At 33.4% G+C, this 15036-nt stretch overlaps 1 protein-coding gene across 2 annotated transcripts; it reads right to left on the bottom strand.

The window, feature by feature from the left end:
• Nucleotides 1-578: 578 nt before the first annotated feature.
• On the bottom strand, nucleotides 579-14707 carry LOC138330151 (uncharacterized). Of its 2 annotated transcripts, XM_069277567.1 has the most exons (9): nucleotides 14555-14707; nucleotides 13853-14003; nucleotides 12226-12330; nucleotides 9443-9540; nucleotides 7619-7750; nucleotides 3953-4081; nucleotides 3075-3189; nucleotides 2313-2353; nucleotides 579-1879 (listed from the first exon to the last, which is right to left on the bottom strand). In XM_069277567.1, the coding sequence occupies exons 2-9, from the start codon at nucleotides 13966-13968 to the stop codon at nucleotides 1377-1379; spliced, it is 1239 nt and encodes a 412-aa protein (XP_069133668.1). In that variant the 5' UTR covers nucleotides 13969-14003; nucleotides 14555-14707; the 3' UTR covers nucleotides 579-1376. The 2 variants fall into 2 exon arrangements, with proteins under 2 accessions (XP_069133668.1, XP_069133670.1); XM_069277569.1 differs by lacking the exon at nucleotides 14555-14707 and having other exon boundaries at nucleotides 13873-14005.
• Nucleotides 14708-15036: the final 329 nt, after the last annotated feature.

Genomic DNA, 15036 nt, shown 5'->3' on the forward strand with positions numbered 1-15036 from the left:
TCGTGAAAATAAATTACGAAAAACGCAAAACTGAGCCACCACGAATATTAGTTGGTTTGCAGTACTCAGCTAGTTATTGATGTCTGCCAACCAGTAGCCACACACCTCCATATCTGCATATTTGCAGTCTCTTTAATTACATTTTATTGCGTTATCTCTTCACTAATGATGAGTCTTAGAAGATCAAATCAGCAGTATGGTGCTATGAAGCTTTTAAATGTTGTGTCATTTCCGCCATTGATTACTCATTTTGGAAATGTCTTTGGAGATTATTGTCATTTCTCGGTCTCTTTGTTTGAGGTCGTTCTCGTGTAATCACATTTCATACCACGATATTATTTAACTTTTTAACCAACAACACACAAATTAAACAAAGATGTTTTCTTCAAGAAATCTTTGTTTATTTTAGTAGTTGCTTCGAATACTTCCATGATATTGTTGCAGTAGTTTTAACACCTTTTGATCAATATAAATGGCATTATTTCGTTAGACCCTATTTCACCGAGGATATTGACATTATTTCACGAACCAAATGACCTTTGAAGACATTTTCTTAAATAATTACCGTACACAAAGTACTCAAAGAAGTAATATCAACGGTTGTATTCCAGTAGATCCTTATAAATGTATTTCAATATAATACAGATAACTTCAAGTAGTAAATAATGGGAAAAGAATTGACAGTAACTGTTGTATTCCAGGTAACACATTCTTTCAAACGTATGTCTGTAATATACATCTGTGATAAATTACTTCAAGTAGTAAATATGGAGCAAAGAAAACCCACGTGGTTCTTTTCTCGTGTTCCTACTTTGATACAAAACTCTTCACCAATGTCCGATCTCCAAACGGTATTTAGTCACGCCCGTGCAAACATAGGTACATATGCGTTCTATAGTGCAATTAGCTACGTGTTAGAGGGAACAATTTTAACTTATAAACGAAACTTGAGTACAAAAACACCACAATAACAACATTATTAAATGATTAGCACAAAACAGATGTCAAAGTTGTAACTCAAACCGCTCGGGTAAGCACATGTCTTCCAAACATTGAACGTTTACAAGTGTGAGTGCCAACACCAGGCATGGCTTAATAATGTCTGGTGATCTGATATTGGTGATGAAAAGAGCAATATGTATCGAAAAAGTAAATCTTTTTTCTTGATTGATAACACTCTCATCACAACGATAGATTAAATCCCCCCAAAAAATGCTAAATAATGTCACAAATTTATGTATATAAAATGCAATTTAAACGAAGTCAAATGTTTATCGATTAAATCTAAGAAATTCCGTTACAGATATAACATTAGGTTTTCTCAGGGTGGGAAACACGGGAAAATCATTAAGTATTGATAAGATTTACAATATGGATCAGGATGGAAAAGATTCAACAGTTAAACTTTTCATGCTTTCACCTTTGTTGGAAATATTGAAATTACTATAATTATCATCCAAATATGCAGGAAGTGACGTCATAGATGACGCCTCTTTCACACTCTGAAATGTATCATATGATATTGAGTCTTTTTCTAGTTTATTGTAATCACTTTCATTATCACATTCATCATTGACATTTCTTTCCCATGATCGCTGCATGGTATCGTAATTCCCCGAAATATTTGGGTCACCATGACAACTTGTAAGAGAAGCGTGATGACCTTTCACGACCTCTACGACGCACGTGACCTCAGTGTATCGGTCTTCATTGCCACGGCATTGATGTATTTCGGGATGTATTTCGTTGTATGTTTCGTCTGAAAACTCAGGTTCGATCACTTTAAAGCCTTTTATATCGTTAGCGTTCGGCATGTCCACATAATTGTTTGAAAGGAAATGGTCATCAATAGTTTCGTAGTCTTCTCTTGTTCCTGAAACTGTAAAAAGTGAAAATGTACGAAAATGCATGCTACAGGGTCTTATATATCTTCTTAAGACATTCAAACACGCTAAGAAATAGGAAAAATGTGAACAGAAATAATAAATCAAAAATAAACAACATTTCAACACGGTAACTATAATTATATATTTTGTTCTGTAAACATACTTCAACGCAGTCAAGTTTTAGCGCAAATACAAACAAAAAACCCTGTAAATTATGATCTATCAGCAGGGGTATAAAGAGCAATTCGATGTTTCAATACAGAAAAAAAACTTCAATAAAATTTAGCGATGTATATGAATTCGCGCTTCAAAGACAAGGCAAAAAACACTAAAATAAAACTACCACAAAAATGAGTAAGTTTACACTATTTTAGAGACCACGGGTTGATATATATATACTGAGTAGATTATACTAGAACTGCTTACCTCGTGATGTACGCTTCTCATGAGAGAGACGTTTTCTTTTTCTATAATAGAAATAGAAAATAGATTTTTTTTATTAAATTGCAAGCAAAAAAGATTTGACATTTCATATTTAAAACTAAAGCTTTATCTTTCAATGGAATTCATGATTTAAATCATTCAAAAAAACATACTGTGTATTTTCAAATCCAATAAGTCAATTAAAGGAATGATATTCCCAACATGATGTATAATGTATAAGAATTTTTTCTGTAACGCAGGTCAAAAATGAAATTTAACTGAAAGTGACCATATTACATCCGGGTAAAGTAATGATCAAGGAACACAGTGACGATCACCTGGTATTCTAAATGATGGACAGACTAAGCTTGTTTTTGATGTAGTTAAAAAACGCTGGGAAATGCTGTTTAGCAGTGTGATCTGTCAAAAATGACCTCTGCATAATCCAGATCCCTGTGTATTCCGGCTACATTGTACAGCATTTTCATTATTCGTTAATAGTTATTAAAATCTGTGTATCCTACCCAGAAACCTGTAAATACCAGTCATATGTTCTGGTCCTGATTACATTCAGTTTAGTTAGTTATACTGTACATAGCACCGGTTGATGATTCAATTGACGATTTTTTTAATTACAGGGAAGACCTCACATTATTTCACATTAATTTCATGTTATACTCCAGTAAAATATGTAAAGAAATAAATATAACGATAAAAGAATATATATTATAACGACATAGATTATCGACAGAGAAATATCTGTACCTGCATTGGTATATGAAGACAGCATTAAGAATGATGATGACGAGTCCCAGGCAAGCTGGCACAGCTATCACCACGTAATAAGCTATTGATGAAGCATGTTCCGTCGTAATAAAATCTAGAAAGAAATATATCCCTCATCTGATTGCACGAAAGAAAGGTGAACTACTTAAACCAACTAATTTTCACGTACTGTTAATTTCGTGTATTTCGTGAGAGATATGAAACCGTGAAAAAGGATAATCGTGAAATTGTTTCAATCATAAGTAAATAAAAAATATGTAAGTCTTTTGCAAGAAAACGCGAAATAAAATCACCTCGAAAATTAGTTGTTTTACAGTATTAGGGTATAAAACATAAGAATTGGCATTTTTCCTGCTTTGTAAATGGAAATAAATATCTTGGCGGTTAAGGATAAAATCTGCTCGAAGACAGCCATCTCTAGCGCGCATTATGAAAATTGTCTGCAAAGCTCTATCATCTATATAGACCATTGATTCCATAGGAAGATAGTTGAATGCTTATATACATGTATTCTATTTCAGAGACTTCAGAAACTCACGATTTATTTATCAATAACAATAATAATGAAAATCTAAATCTAATATTTTTGATATTTCGTGCTTTTGATGTTTGGATAGCATTGGTCATATCAAAGCGAAAGCAAATAATGTGTATTCTCTGTGTTAGCTAAATTGATGAATTTTAGCGAAATGAAATTTGACATTTAATGTGTAATGTGTAGAAATTTACACAAGATCAAAACGATCACCTGATACAGAACATATAAGTGTATAATGGTAAACAGTCTCAGAAGTGATTTAAGGAAATGAATAATAAAACAAATATAAAAAGCAAAGGAGACAGTAATGAATACTCACGTGCGCCACTGTGATCATTTACTTGGTGTGGCCTAAGAAAACACTTGCCCGTTATTTTGTCACAATCATTACCGTATAAACAATCACATGAAGATGAACAATTGAATCCATAGAAACCATCTTGACATTCTGAAATCAAATAAATTAAATAAAGTTAATCTTCATACATATGAATTTATCTCATTGGTAAGAAAGAAAAAGTCGGGTTTTTTGTTTCTGTTATTGTTTTTGGTTTTTTTTACGATTAAAGGAATCAATCTACAATGCATGTATCATTTGATTGATAAACGTTGTAAATATTTGCAGCAAAGTCAAAGTCAATTGAATTTAAATATAGTTTGCTGGAACCATTGTTAGATAAAACCATTGTTTATCTAACCAGATCAAGTGGAAACATAATTGGCAGTAACCAGGGGAACAATACGACATGAAATAGTTTTGGTTCCTCTTTTTTCTGTATTTGAGGGATAATTTCTTTATTTATCCATTATTTTAGATTTTGCTGAATATCTTTTCATCATGCATAATGAGAAGATATTCACTACAATTTGCAGTAAGAATAGGACCAAAATGCGGGTTGCAAATTCACTCATTACATTTACATTGACAAGATAATATACTATGAAAAATAATCTCCTGTCTACAGTAAATGCTTCATTAGAACCCTATTGATATCTAGCTTACTGTTTTTTATACGAATTTATATTTCATTAACATTTTACTTCACGTTATTGTCGTAAAACGGTAAATAACCGAAATTTCATGACATAAAGGGAACATAGAACATTTTACTGTCGAAATTTTATGTCTCAATAAAATTTCCGTACGGTTGAAAATAGTTTTAAGGGGATTTTAAAAAAAGTGGATGAAAATTGGAGATACATTTTAAAGCCGCAGTGTGTATTGTAAATGTCAGACTTAGAAATTATATCCTGGTAATAAAAGCATTTTATCTGACCTTTGCTTCCGGAATAAAAAGTCAGATTGACATTCAGAGATAGGTCAGAGAAAAACTATATACCTACACGGTACAGGTTAATAGACTTCTTGACCTTAACATGTGGATCTTTACCCAGTCTAACCTTCCAAGTAACATTTGTGAAACAAAACAAAACAAAATTAGATCTAATTGATTTATCAGTTTTCAATTGTTAAAGATGCTCCACCGCTGACAAATATTATTTTTTCACTATTAAAAACAGGAGCAGACAATTTAGTATTTCTCTTCAGTTACAAAGGTTACTTACTTCACACCATTACCACCATTGAAAAGTTTGAGCTTTTAATTTTGCTTCAAGTTAAAAATATAAAAAAAATAATTAATTGCATCCCGAAAAAAATCCGACGCACTATATCCTATATGGAATGAAGTATTGATTGTGCGAGCACCAAAGGCAAAATAAATTATCTATATTATTTTTTGTGTTAATTAGACATATATACACGATTGAACACCAATTATTGTTCAAATGATGTACATCATTTATACTCTTTCGGCGGTGGAGCATCTTTAAGGTTCGTTTCACTCAATTTACCTTTAAAAACGAATCGCGGAAAACGTATTCGAGACACATAACAACATATACAATAAATAAAACATGCATGTCAATGATATTTTGACTTCTGTGTTTCACAGAATATTGATTATCTATAAAAGTTAATTTCAACCTTGACAATAATATTGAATGAAAATGGATAAAAATGTAGATTAATACAATTTTAAATTGGTCTGCCAAGTAGACAGGGATATCTACACCCGAGTAAAAGATTTTGGCATGTCAACTTGAGGGTTGCTGAGGGTTATCCTCGACACCCTAGGGGTTCCAATCACATAGGTCTCTACACCTCTGAACTAATTCATAGTGAAACTGGAGGCAACAGAACAGAACAGGTAATTTAGTCCTTTGATGTACATCAAGACCGGTATAACGGTACAATATGGTTGACTGTGTGGCTTTGAAGTAGGGCGTCGCTCTCTCTCTGTAGTCTTCAAAGAACATTTTTGCAGGCCTGTGCTTGATCGGAACCCCTGGAGTATCGAGGATGGCTGAGGGTTTACGTCACAAAAACTTTCACGTATCAAATTGACCAACACTGCACTAATTTTTATTTATAATGTGTATGAAAACCCCATGTGAACATAAACATTGCTTATTGTATATAAAAAGGAGTTAATTGCATTGTAATCACAGAAAGTAAGTAACGGTTTTTTTGTGTAACGGAAAACAGTGGACCCTCGGTAATCCGGACACATTCGTCCTCTGTTCAATCCGACCGGATTGTGAATTTTCCTGACTGGCGGGTTCTGTTTTACTTATTTAATAATAAAATTTGATCCATGACATGTCTGTCCGGATTGTGAGTTGTCCGGACTATCAACGTTCGAGGGTCCACTGTATATTACAGATCTAGAGAATGAGAACATCATCTATATTGTACTGAAGGACCAGTTGGAATATGTTAAGTACAATTTACAGGGGTTAATGTTTGACGACGCTCAACACAAGGATTTAATGTTATTTAAGAATCGTAAAACCCAGACACCGCAGTAATCAAGTATCATTATTCTCCGATCATAAAGTAATATCAATTTCGATTACAGGATTGTAATATCGTCAATACCTAATTAGGAAGTCTTATTATACTTATCGAACCCATCCAGGGACATAAGTAGACATGAAATAGCTCTTTATTTAATCACATCTTGGAGCGAAACGATGAAAAATCATGTATACTTGATTTTATAATATGTCAGTTCTGCATGTACTGAAATATAATGTACAGCGGGGAGTTGAAAAAATACAAAGTCTGAACAAGCCAGCACAGACAACAATAACATAAGAAATTATATATTAATGGCCTAAGATGAGGTTATAAAACCAGACAAATTTGCATATTACGAAGTTATATGCACTTGCGGGTAGGCATTGATTGTGACGCCATGTCTTTTAGAGCGTAACGTCATACTTTTCGGAGAAAACGACGTGAATTGCGCTAACAAAATAATGACGTTCCAACAGATACCTATCCGCGAAGGGAGCTAACTCTGTGATATGCAAAGACGGAATACGACCCGCGTTATGGAAATCAGTTTTTGATTTATATTAATTTGATTGGTCAGAAAGTGATGATAAGTGCAGAATTAACATTAAGCTGATAACTTTTGAGACTCTACAAAATTATCAATCTCGTGTTAAAAATCAAAATTCGTTTCGACCTTATATTGATTTCAAGTTTCTCCGCGATTTATAGTTACAAGCGTGTATTTGTCAAACAGTCAAAAAAAGAGTTCGCGGTGTTTTGTGTTCTCGAACTCCAATGGGTCACGCATTTTGCGAAATTACAGGCCCACTATCTTTCTGAAAAAAACATTTTAAATTTTTATGATGGGAAAGTTAAAGAAGACTGAGCTTCTGCCAGATGAAGATTATGTTTGTCGGATCATAAAAGCGTTTGAAATGCTTGATTATGTAATGAGCTGACTTCAATGCACAGTATTCACGCATTGAACGGATATTTTACAATTTGGGAAAATGGCAGCCGCAAACTGAAGCTGTCAGTGTGTAGGATTGAATTGATAGATTGTGGGGTTTTTCTTATATATTCATGTATATGTTACCTTAGAAGTGTTTTGCACTTCGGCACGAAGGGCTGAGCCCTTATTACCTTCGTCACAGTTTAAACCCGTCAGTCCTGGCAGACAATAGCAATTCCCTCCTTCAATGACGTCACAAGTCTGATTCACGGGGCATCTACAGGAGCCTTCACATTGCCAGCCGTACGTTCCTGATGCACAGACTAATAAAAACAAAGAAACATTTATGTTGTCAGGGCATCAGATATTTTATTTTTTAAATACTCTAAAGCTACGGAAACTCTTAATGGATGGCTCTGACCAATTATATGGGACATTTTTGAAATACAGAAAGGCGTAGATGTGGATACTGCAAACTACCTTTCTTTCCCGGCTACCTATTTTCACGATTTCCATTTCAAAAGAAGTTCGTGAAGATTATCATTCGCGGATTTGAAAATTGAATGAAAATTCCTATCAATATAGGCATAAATGCTGTAGATGTCTATTCGCGAGATAAACTTTCGCGATTTTACTTGAATCGCGAAATTCGCGAAAGTAAATTGCACGCGAAAAAATTGCTTTAAAGTGTTATATACTGCTAAAATAATTACATGTACAGAAGTTGATATAATCATCAATATGTGTATCAAAAGTGAAAGGTACTTCAATAGAACGTAATAAAAAAAATCGACATGACCATTTATCCGATTCTAAATGTGTCAATCAATATTACATGTTGCGGGTTGGTAAAATGAGTCCCATAAAAACTACAAAACTGAAAATAACCAAATGAAAATGTTACGATTAATCTTTGAGAGAACATCTACCTGACCCGTATCTTATAATTGGACGGATCACATTTACACCCTCATGTTTCTGCTGGTAGTCCCAGAAGTGTCTACAGTAAGTAAATCTGTCCATATGAAGTAAGTAACGAGACAAGCTAGATTCCACATAACAATGAACCATTTATCAGTATAGCCATCATTTATATCCTGGTATTTTTTTAATATCATAATATAGCCGGTCATTTCGCGATTTCGCGGGACGTTACTATGATCTGCGAAAATTTGATCAGCGAAAATGATGTTTCTAATGCTTACACCTATATCTCCCATTATTTCTAGTTTGATGTATTTTATTTCAAGAGACATTTCAAATCGATAATACACAGTCTTTGTTCATTCGAAAGAATAGCTCATGGAAGAGCCTACATAACGTTTCTCGAGAAATTCGATGACGTCATAGAAAGGAGGACTTTATTAAAATGTGATACCAATCACACATACAGGGAATCAAGGGACATCCATTGAAAGTTTTTCCACAAAATTCCAAATTGGACTTTCGTAAGAACTTTATTGAATTGAGAACTAAAAATATGGAACAAGCTACCAGAAAATGTTGTTTTAGCACCAAATGTAAACGTCTTCAATTACAGATTAGATAAGCATTGTGAGAATCAGGAATTTCTTTATATTTATAAATCTTTAACAATTTAAAGGTTTAAGTAACGCCAATTTCATGTATATTGTACTATCAAATATATTATTGTTATTGTTTTGAGTCCATAGAGGAGGATCTTTATTTAGATTCTGTATCGGTAAAAGAACCACATATCGTCAAACATTATCTATTACTAAGCTTTTCTTATAAAATGATTATGATCAAGGGTGTATTGTTACACAGCTGTATAGTACAGCAAATGTAAATGCGATACATTAATCATTTAATTTCCTGAAGAGTCGCAAAGATCATCGAAATAATCCTATATGTTTAACCTATTCAATAGCCGTAACCCTTTCCATCTCTCTCCGTCTACTTGGGTAAGCTAATATTAAAGTTAACCTTTGAACTCACTCTTCATCAAGTTGGCCTTTGAACTCACCCTCCATAAAATCGACCTTTGAACTCACCTTCACATCTATTATCTATTTGGTGGGACCCAGCACAGCAAGCCTTAACAAGATTGTTCACGATATAACTTTCCTGTACTGTTCTGGAAACGTTCTTGCTGTAAAGCAAACAAATGTTTTAATATATTTTTTTACGTTCTTGTATGTAGATAAATAGAATCGTGCACTGGTCTGTCAGGTGGACTTGGATATCTCGACTCAAGTGAAAGGTTTTGAATGGCTAACACTAGACTTGAATGTTTGTAGCCCCGTCTTCCATTGATGTCACAACACTTTTAATGATGACGTCATCCACAATGTTTGCCGCATGTATTGCTATTTTTCCCTAGCAATCGCGCTAAAATCTTGACAGGTATGGGAGGTAAAAAATGAAAAAAAAATTATAAATTGATTCCATAGCACTACACTCCAGCTTACATTCATGTGCGATTTGATGTTGCGTGCAAATAGCAATTGGGAAGAAGAATGGCTGTAAAAATATTACAAACATATGTGCAATTGGCCCAGTTGTAATCACGTTTTTAAAACTAAGGATCTAATGAGTTAAGGAACGGAAATTAATTCGTCGATAAATTAAGATGGTTAACGGTATGCATTACGCATATATAAGAAGTTGTTTTGTTTTGAATTTGTAAATGCCAAAAAGTTGCATACGACTGACATTAGAAAAACGTATGGTTATCATTATTAAAAGTATTGAGTTAAATATCGATCAAAATAATTTATAATTATTCACCTGTGTTGTGGAAAACAAATACACGGGAAAAATAATAAAGTTTTATGATGATTAAAAATAACATAGTGATCAATGTACTCTTGGCAAACAGAAACATTGGTACACATGATAACATATATATTTATAAGTATTTTAGTAAAGGATCAATTATTTAAAAGTAGGATATATATCTTTCATTTTGAAACGATTCGTCAATCATAAGTAAATGTATAAGCAAACTAGCTGGGGGTTTGGGGGTTGGGAGTTCTTATCAAAACTCATACATTGTATGCTGTAAACGTGAAATTTACACGAGGGAAAAATAAGTTAATTTAGCAGCAGAAATTTTCCTAATGCATTTTATCTCTCGCAAAAATGTCACTACCACGAAAGATCTATACCTGCATTTCGCGGTTTGACACACGCAAAAACATCCGCGTTCATAGTAAATGTTGAAACTGCTTAAGAATCTTCTCAATTAGTAAAACGCAATGGAAATACCACGCAGGTTCTTAAAAAATCAATAACAATATTGGGTTTTGTGACTCCTTAGGTTAAACATTTATCGCGTTATTTGGAACGACAAACCTTCAAAGATAAATCATCATTAATTTTCCTTAAGAGACATTCTTGCCATTTAAAATTTCAGAATGAATTTTAATGATTCAATAATAAACGTTTAAGTAAATTAAGCAACAGGAAGCAAATGTAATTGTCACACATAATCCACATTCTAGAATCTAAATCGCCGTAAACATTAATTAACTCTACGGTCATTAAAGTTCTATTTGTTTCAATTTTTATAATGTGCTTCCGACAGCATAGGTTGACATTCCCTGAACTTGAAATGCGTGAGCTTTGTGACCATGTGTGTTTTAAAGGTGATGAATGTGTCGTTCTGGTAGTGGAAAGATATAACGTTTTTCCAATTCAATCGCGATTGTAACGAACATTTTGATTGGCTTAAAATTGACGTCGTCGGTTATAACGTTCCGTCTGATTTGCTGACAAAATGGCGTAGTGTTAACATAGAAAAGAGTCCGTCAAGAAATTTGAATTTCAATGAAATTTAATTACAACCGAGGATTAAATTTAATAGAATGTTATGTTTCTTGTGAGTACGCATGCCAACATTGTGTCATCTGATTAGTATAATCCTGTCAAGATAATGTGTTGCAAATGTTTCCAACTATGATCAAATCTCAAAATTATTGTTATATATTCATAACATAAAACAACATTCACATCATTTCAAACTATTACATTCTCCTTTAATGACGAATTCTTAAAATTCTTATTTCAGCCATCTTTCGTTACATAATGTAATGTACATTGGGGAGATGATAGTTATTGCTGCGTCATTACAGATTTACTTCACTCGTCTTGTATCTCGAAAACTAGTGTAAAAAGCGTTTTCTTCAATTCAACATCTTGTACATAACACCTAGGACCCCAGTCTCGCTAACCCACGAAGAGACAGTAACTAGAGACTCCCAATAGCTAACAATTAGGGCTATAAAAAGAATGCTTTAAAATATACTTATAAGGGCGCAGCACTTCTAAGGTAATACACACATGAAAATATAAGAAAAAACACAATCTTTCAAATTCAATTCAACACACTGACAGCTTCAGTTTGCGGCCGTCATTGATTTACCCACTGTAAAAAATCCCATCAGCATGAATGCGATGCTTTGAAGTCAGCTCATTATATAATCAAGCGGTTCAAACGCTTTTATGATCCGAAAAAACATAATCTTCATCCGGCAGAAGCTCGGTGCTATTGCTCTTTGATTGCAAGCGTTCAAGTGATAGACCACTTTCAATATAATCAGCTGACTAAAAACGGAATATCTGTTACGGAAATAAAATGTGGATTTTCTTCTCAAATAGGGGTTTGGGGGACAAGGAATAAACAGAAAACTCGGCTCCATTATTTCCATAAATTGGACTTTTCAACATTGCATAATTAATGGTTTACTTAAACATCTGGCTGCGCCCTTTAAGGCCTTGCCTTCAGTTATATCATATACACATAAATGCAGAAAACATGCGGATAAATACTTACTAATACTCCCATCTAATGCATGCTCCATAACTGTTTCGAGCATGGCATTGTGCGTCTTGTGTATTAACCCTTTCGTGTATCGTCTTGTTTCTATAATGACGAGTCCTGACAAAATAAATTGTTCGCATTAGGCCCAAAAAAATGCCTCTTAAGGGTTACATTGGCAAAAAAATAGGGTCGGTAGGTCGGGATTTTTTTCTTTTTAAGTGGATTTCACTCTAAAATAATGGCCGAAACATTAGAAAAGTGTGAAAAAAGTCAGGGTCGGGGGTATAAAAATTAGGGTCGGTCGGGAAACCCTAAACAGACATATATTTTTTGGCCTTAGTAACATTTAATATCACTTTCAAAAGTCGTCTTTATAAGATTGTGCTGAAATTTGACATTTTAATACCCTAGGACTTATTAAGCAGGTTGTCTTTATACAGAGGTGGCTGCTTAGGAAGGTTTTACAGTTTAGAATGATTAAAGACTGAATATTTTCTAGGTTTATAATATGCTTATACCCATGTATTTCATTTTATCGTGGAAAAGATATCAGAGGTTTGATACGAATGGTGTGATGGTGGAATGTTGTAACCTAGAATAATGTTATAAAGGCGCCGTTCTCGAATTTCAACGTCATATTATTCTTTCATGACGTCAGTTATTGCTTTATAGTATGACGTCATAATAGACTGCCTACACGGCAGAGCCAATGAAAATCGATCCAAGTTATATAACACTAGTTACATATGTAATAAAATTACATGGGCGAAGTCAATATAAAGTATAGTTAATCGTAAAATAAGGATGATACGCGGAATAAGTTTACATAGAATAAGAATAATACGCGAAATAAACTTAGGTAAAATAAGGATGATACGCAAATTAAGCCCACATAAAATAACGATGATACGCGGAATGAGTTTACATAGAATAAGAATGATACGCGGATTAAGTTTACATAAAGTAAAAATGATACGCAGAATAAGTTTATATAAAATAATGATGATACGCGGAATAAGTTAACGTGAAATAACAATGATATGCGGAATAAGTTTACATAAAATAAGGATGATACAGGGATACTAGCTTACATAGAATAAGGATGAAACGCGAAATAACTTTATATAAAATAGACGATACGCGGAATAAGTTTACAGAAAATAACTATATAATACGCAGATTAAGTTTACATAAAATAAGGATGATACGCAATTTAAGTTTATATAGAATAAGGACGATAAGCGGATTAAGCTTACATAAAATAACGATGATACGCGGATAAAGTTTAGGTAAAATAAGGATGATATGCGGATGAACCTTACACTAACAATAATGACTTGGGGAATAAGCATACATGACATAAGGATACGCGAAATAAGTTTAGGTAAAATAAGGATGATATGCGGATGAACCTTACAATAACAATAATGACGTGGGGAATAAGCATACATGACATAAGGATACGCGGAATAAGTTTTAACATGAAATAATAATGATACAGGTGAATAAGCATGCATAAAATAAAATGATACGGGGAGTAAACTTAGGATAATTCAGGAAATATGTTCACATAAAATTAATACGAGGACTAAATATAAGGATAAAATAAGGATGATACGGGAATCCGATACAAGCTTACCCGTTATTAAATGTACACACATTGCCGCCATGTAACTCGCCGTGGACGGACGCCATAACGATGATAAGTATTAATACCACTTGACAAAGATAACAGGCAACCAGCGACCTTTCCATTGAGTATCTAATAGCGAGTTATCATCAGATGAAAACTGTTCAAAAAGGACAAATTTTGACATGGGTACTAACTTTTTCAGTAAAACAATTTATTACCATTATAACATATGCAAGATATACGTGGAGATACTTATACCTTTAAGAAATGCCGTGATAATAAAATCAATGTAAATGATAATTTTAAGAATCTTCATAATGTTATGTATTCAAATCAATAAGACACACATGGAAGGATTTTTTTAATGATATGTCTTGATTATATAAGTAATTCATCATAGCAGTACATTACATATATTACATCTAAATGATAAGTTTCAGAAACCTATACTTTAAGATATGAAGTATATTACATTATAATGATAACTTTCAGAATTCTATAACGAAAACATGGAAGAAAGAATTTTAACTTTAAGATATGAAGTGTATATTACATCTAATTATAACATTTGGACTTCTATAAGACAAACAAACAAAGTTTCAAGCTTTGCATACTTTCAAAATTATATACGACAAATATGGAAACAGTATAAAACTTGGAAATATGAAGTATATGATATTAAATGACAAATACAAAGTGGCTTTTTACCTTAAAGTCGTGGTGAATATCTAGCTGTATACTGGACTAACTGAGATACGTACGTAAACTACACAACTTTCTGTGGTTACAACTCATCATAGTGGTATGAACTCCCGGATGTATGATGATGTCCACGTTCAAAGTACTCTGGCGAATTAACACTGCTGTCTTTGTCCACTTCATGATTATATACACATACGAGCACACCTTTTTGTTAGCTCAGATCACGCGTAACTTGAGGGGGTGATAAATTGACTAACTTTCGTGGGAACGAAAGCGGTCCCCTTTTACATCATTTATAAAAGTACGATGATACTTAAAGGATTAAGTTGAATAGATATGATATGTTATGGAGATATAACAAAATTTGTTTGAATGTTTTGACGTCCTGTTAACAGGCAGGGTCATTCAAGGACTTGGCAGGTTTATGTGAGGGAGGAAAGCTGGAGTATCCTGCGAAAAATCAGGCGACTGACCAATATGGTATTCAA

Source organism: Argopecten irradians, chromosome 8, assembly GCF_041381155.1.
Source record: "Argopecten irradians isolate NY chromosome 8, Ai_NY, whole genome shotgun sequence".
NCBI classification, from domain to species: domain Eukaryota; kingdom Metazoa; phylum Mollusca; class Bivalvia; order Pectinida; family Pectinidae; genus Argopecten; species Argopecten irradians.

Bases quoted from the DNA above. Each gene is read 5' to 3' on its own strand.
- LOC138330151 (XM_069277567.1), bottom strand. From the start codon at position 13,968: ATGGAAAGGTCGCTGGTTGCCTGTTATCTTTGTCAAGTGGTATTAATA. The intron at 2,354-3,074 runs GTACAGATATTT...TTTCTATTATAG, and splicing joins GTCTTCATATACCAATGCAG to AAAAAGAAAACGTCTCTCTC. The intron at 1,880-2,312 runs GTAAGCAGTTCT...CACTTTTTACAG, and splicing joins TGAGAAGCGTACATCACGAG to TTTCAGGAACAAGAGAAGAC.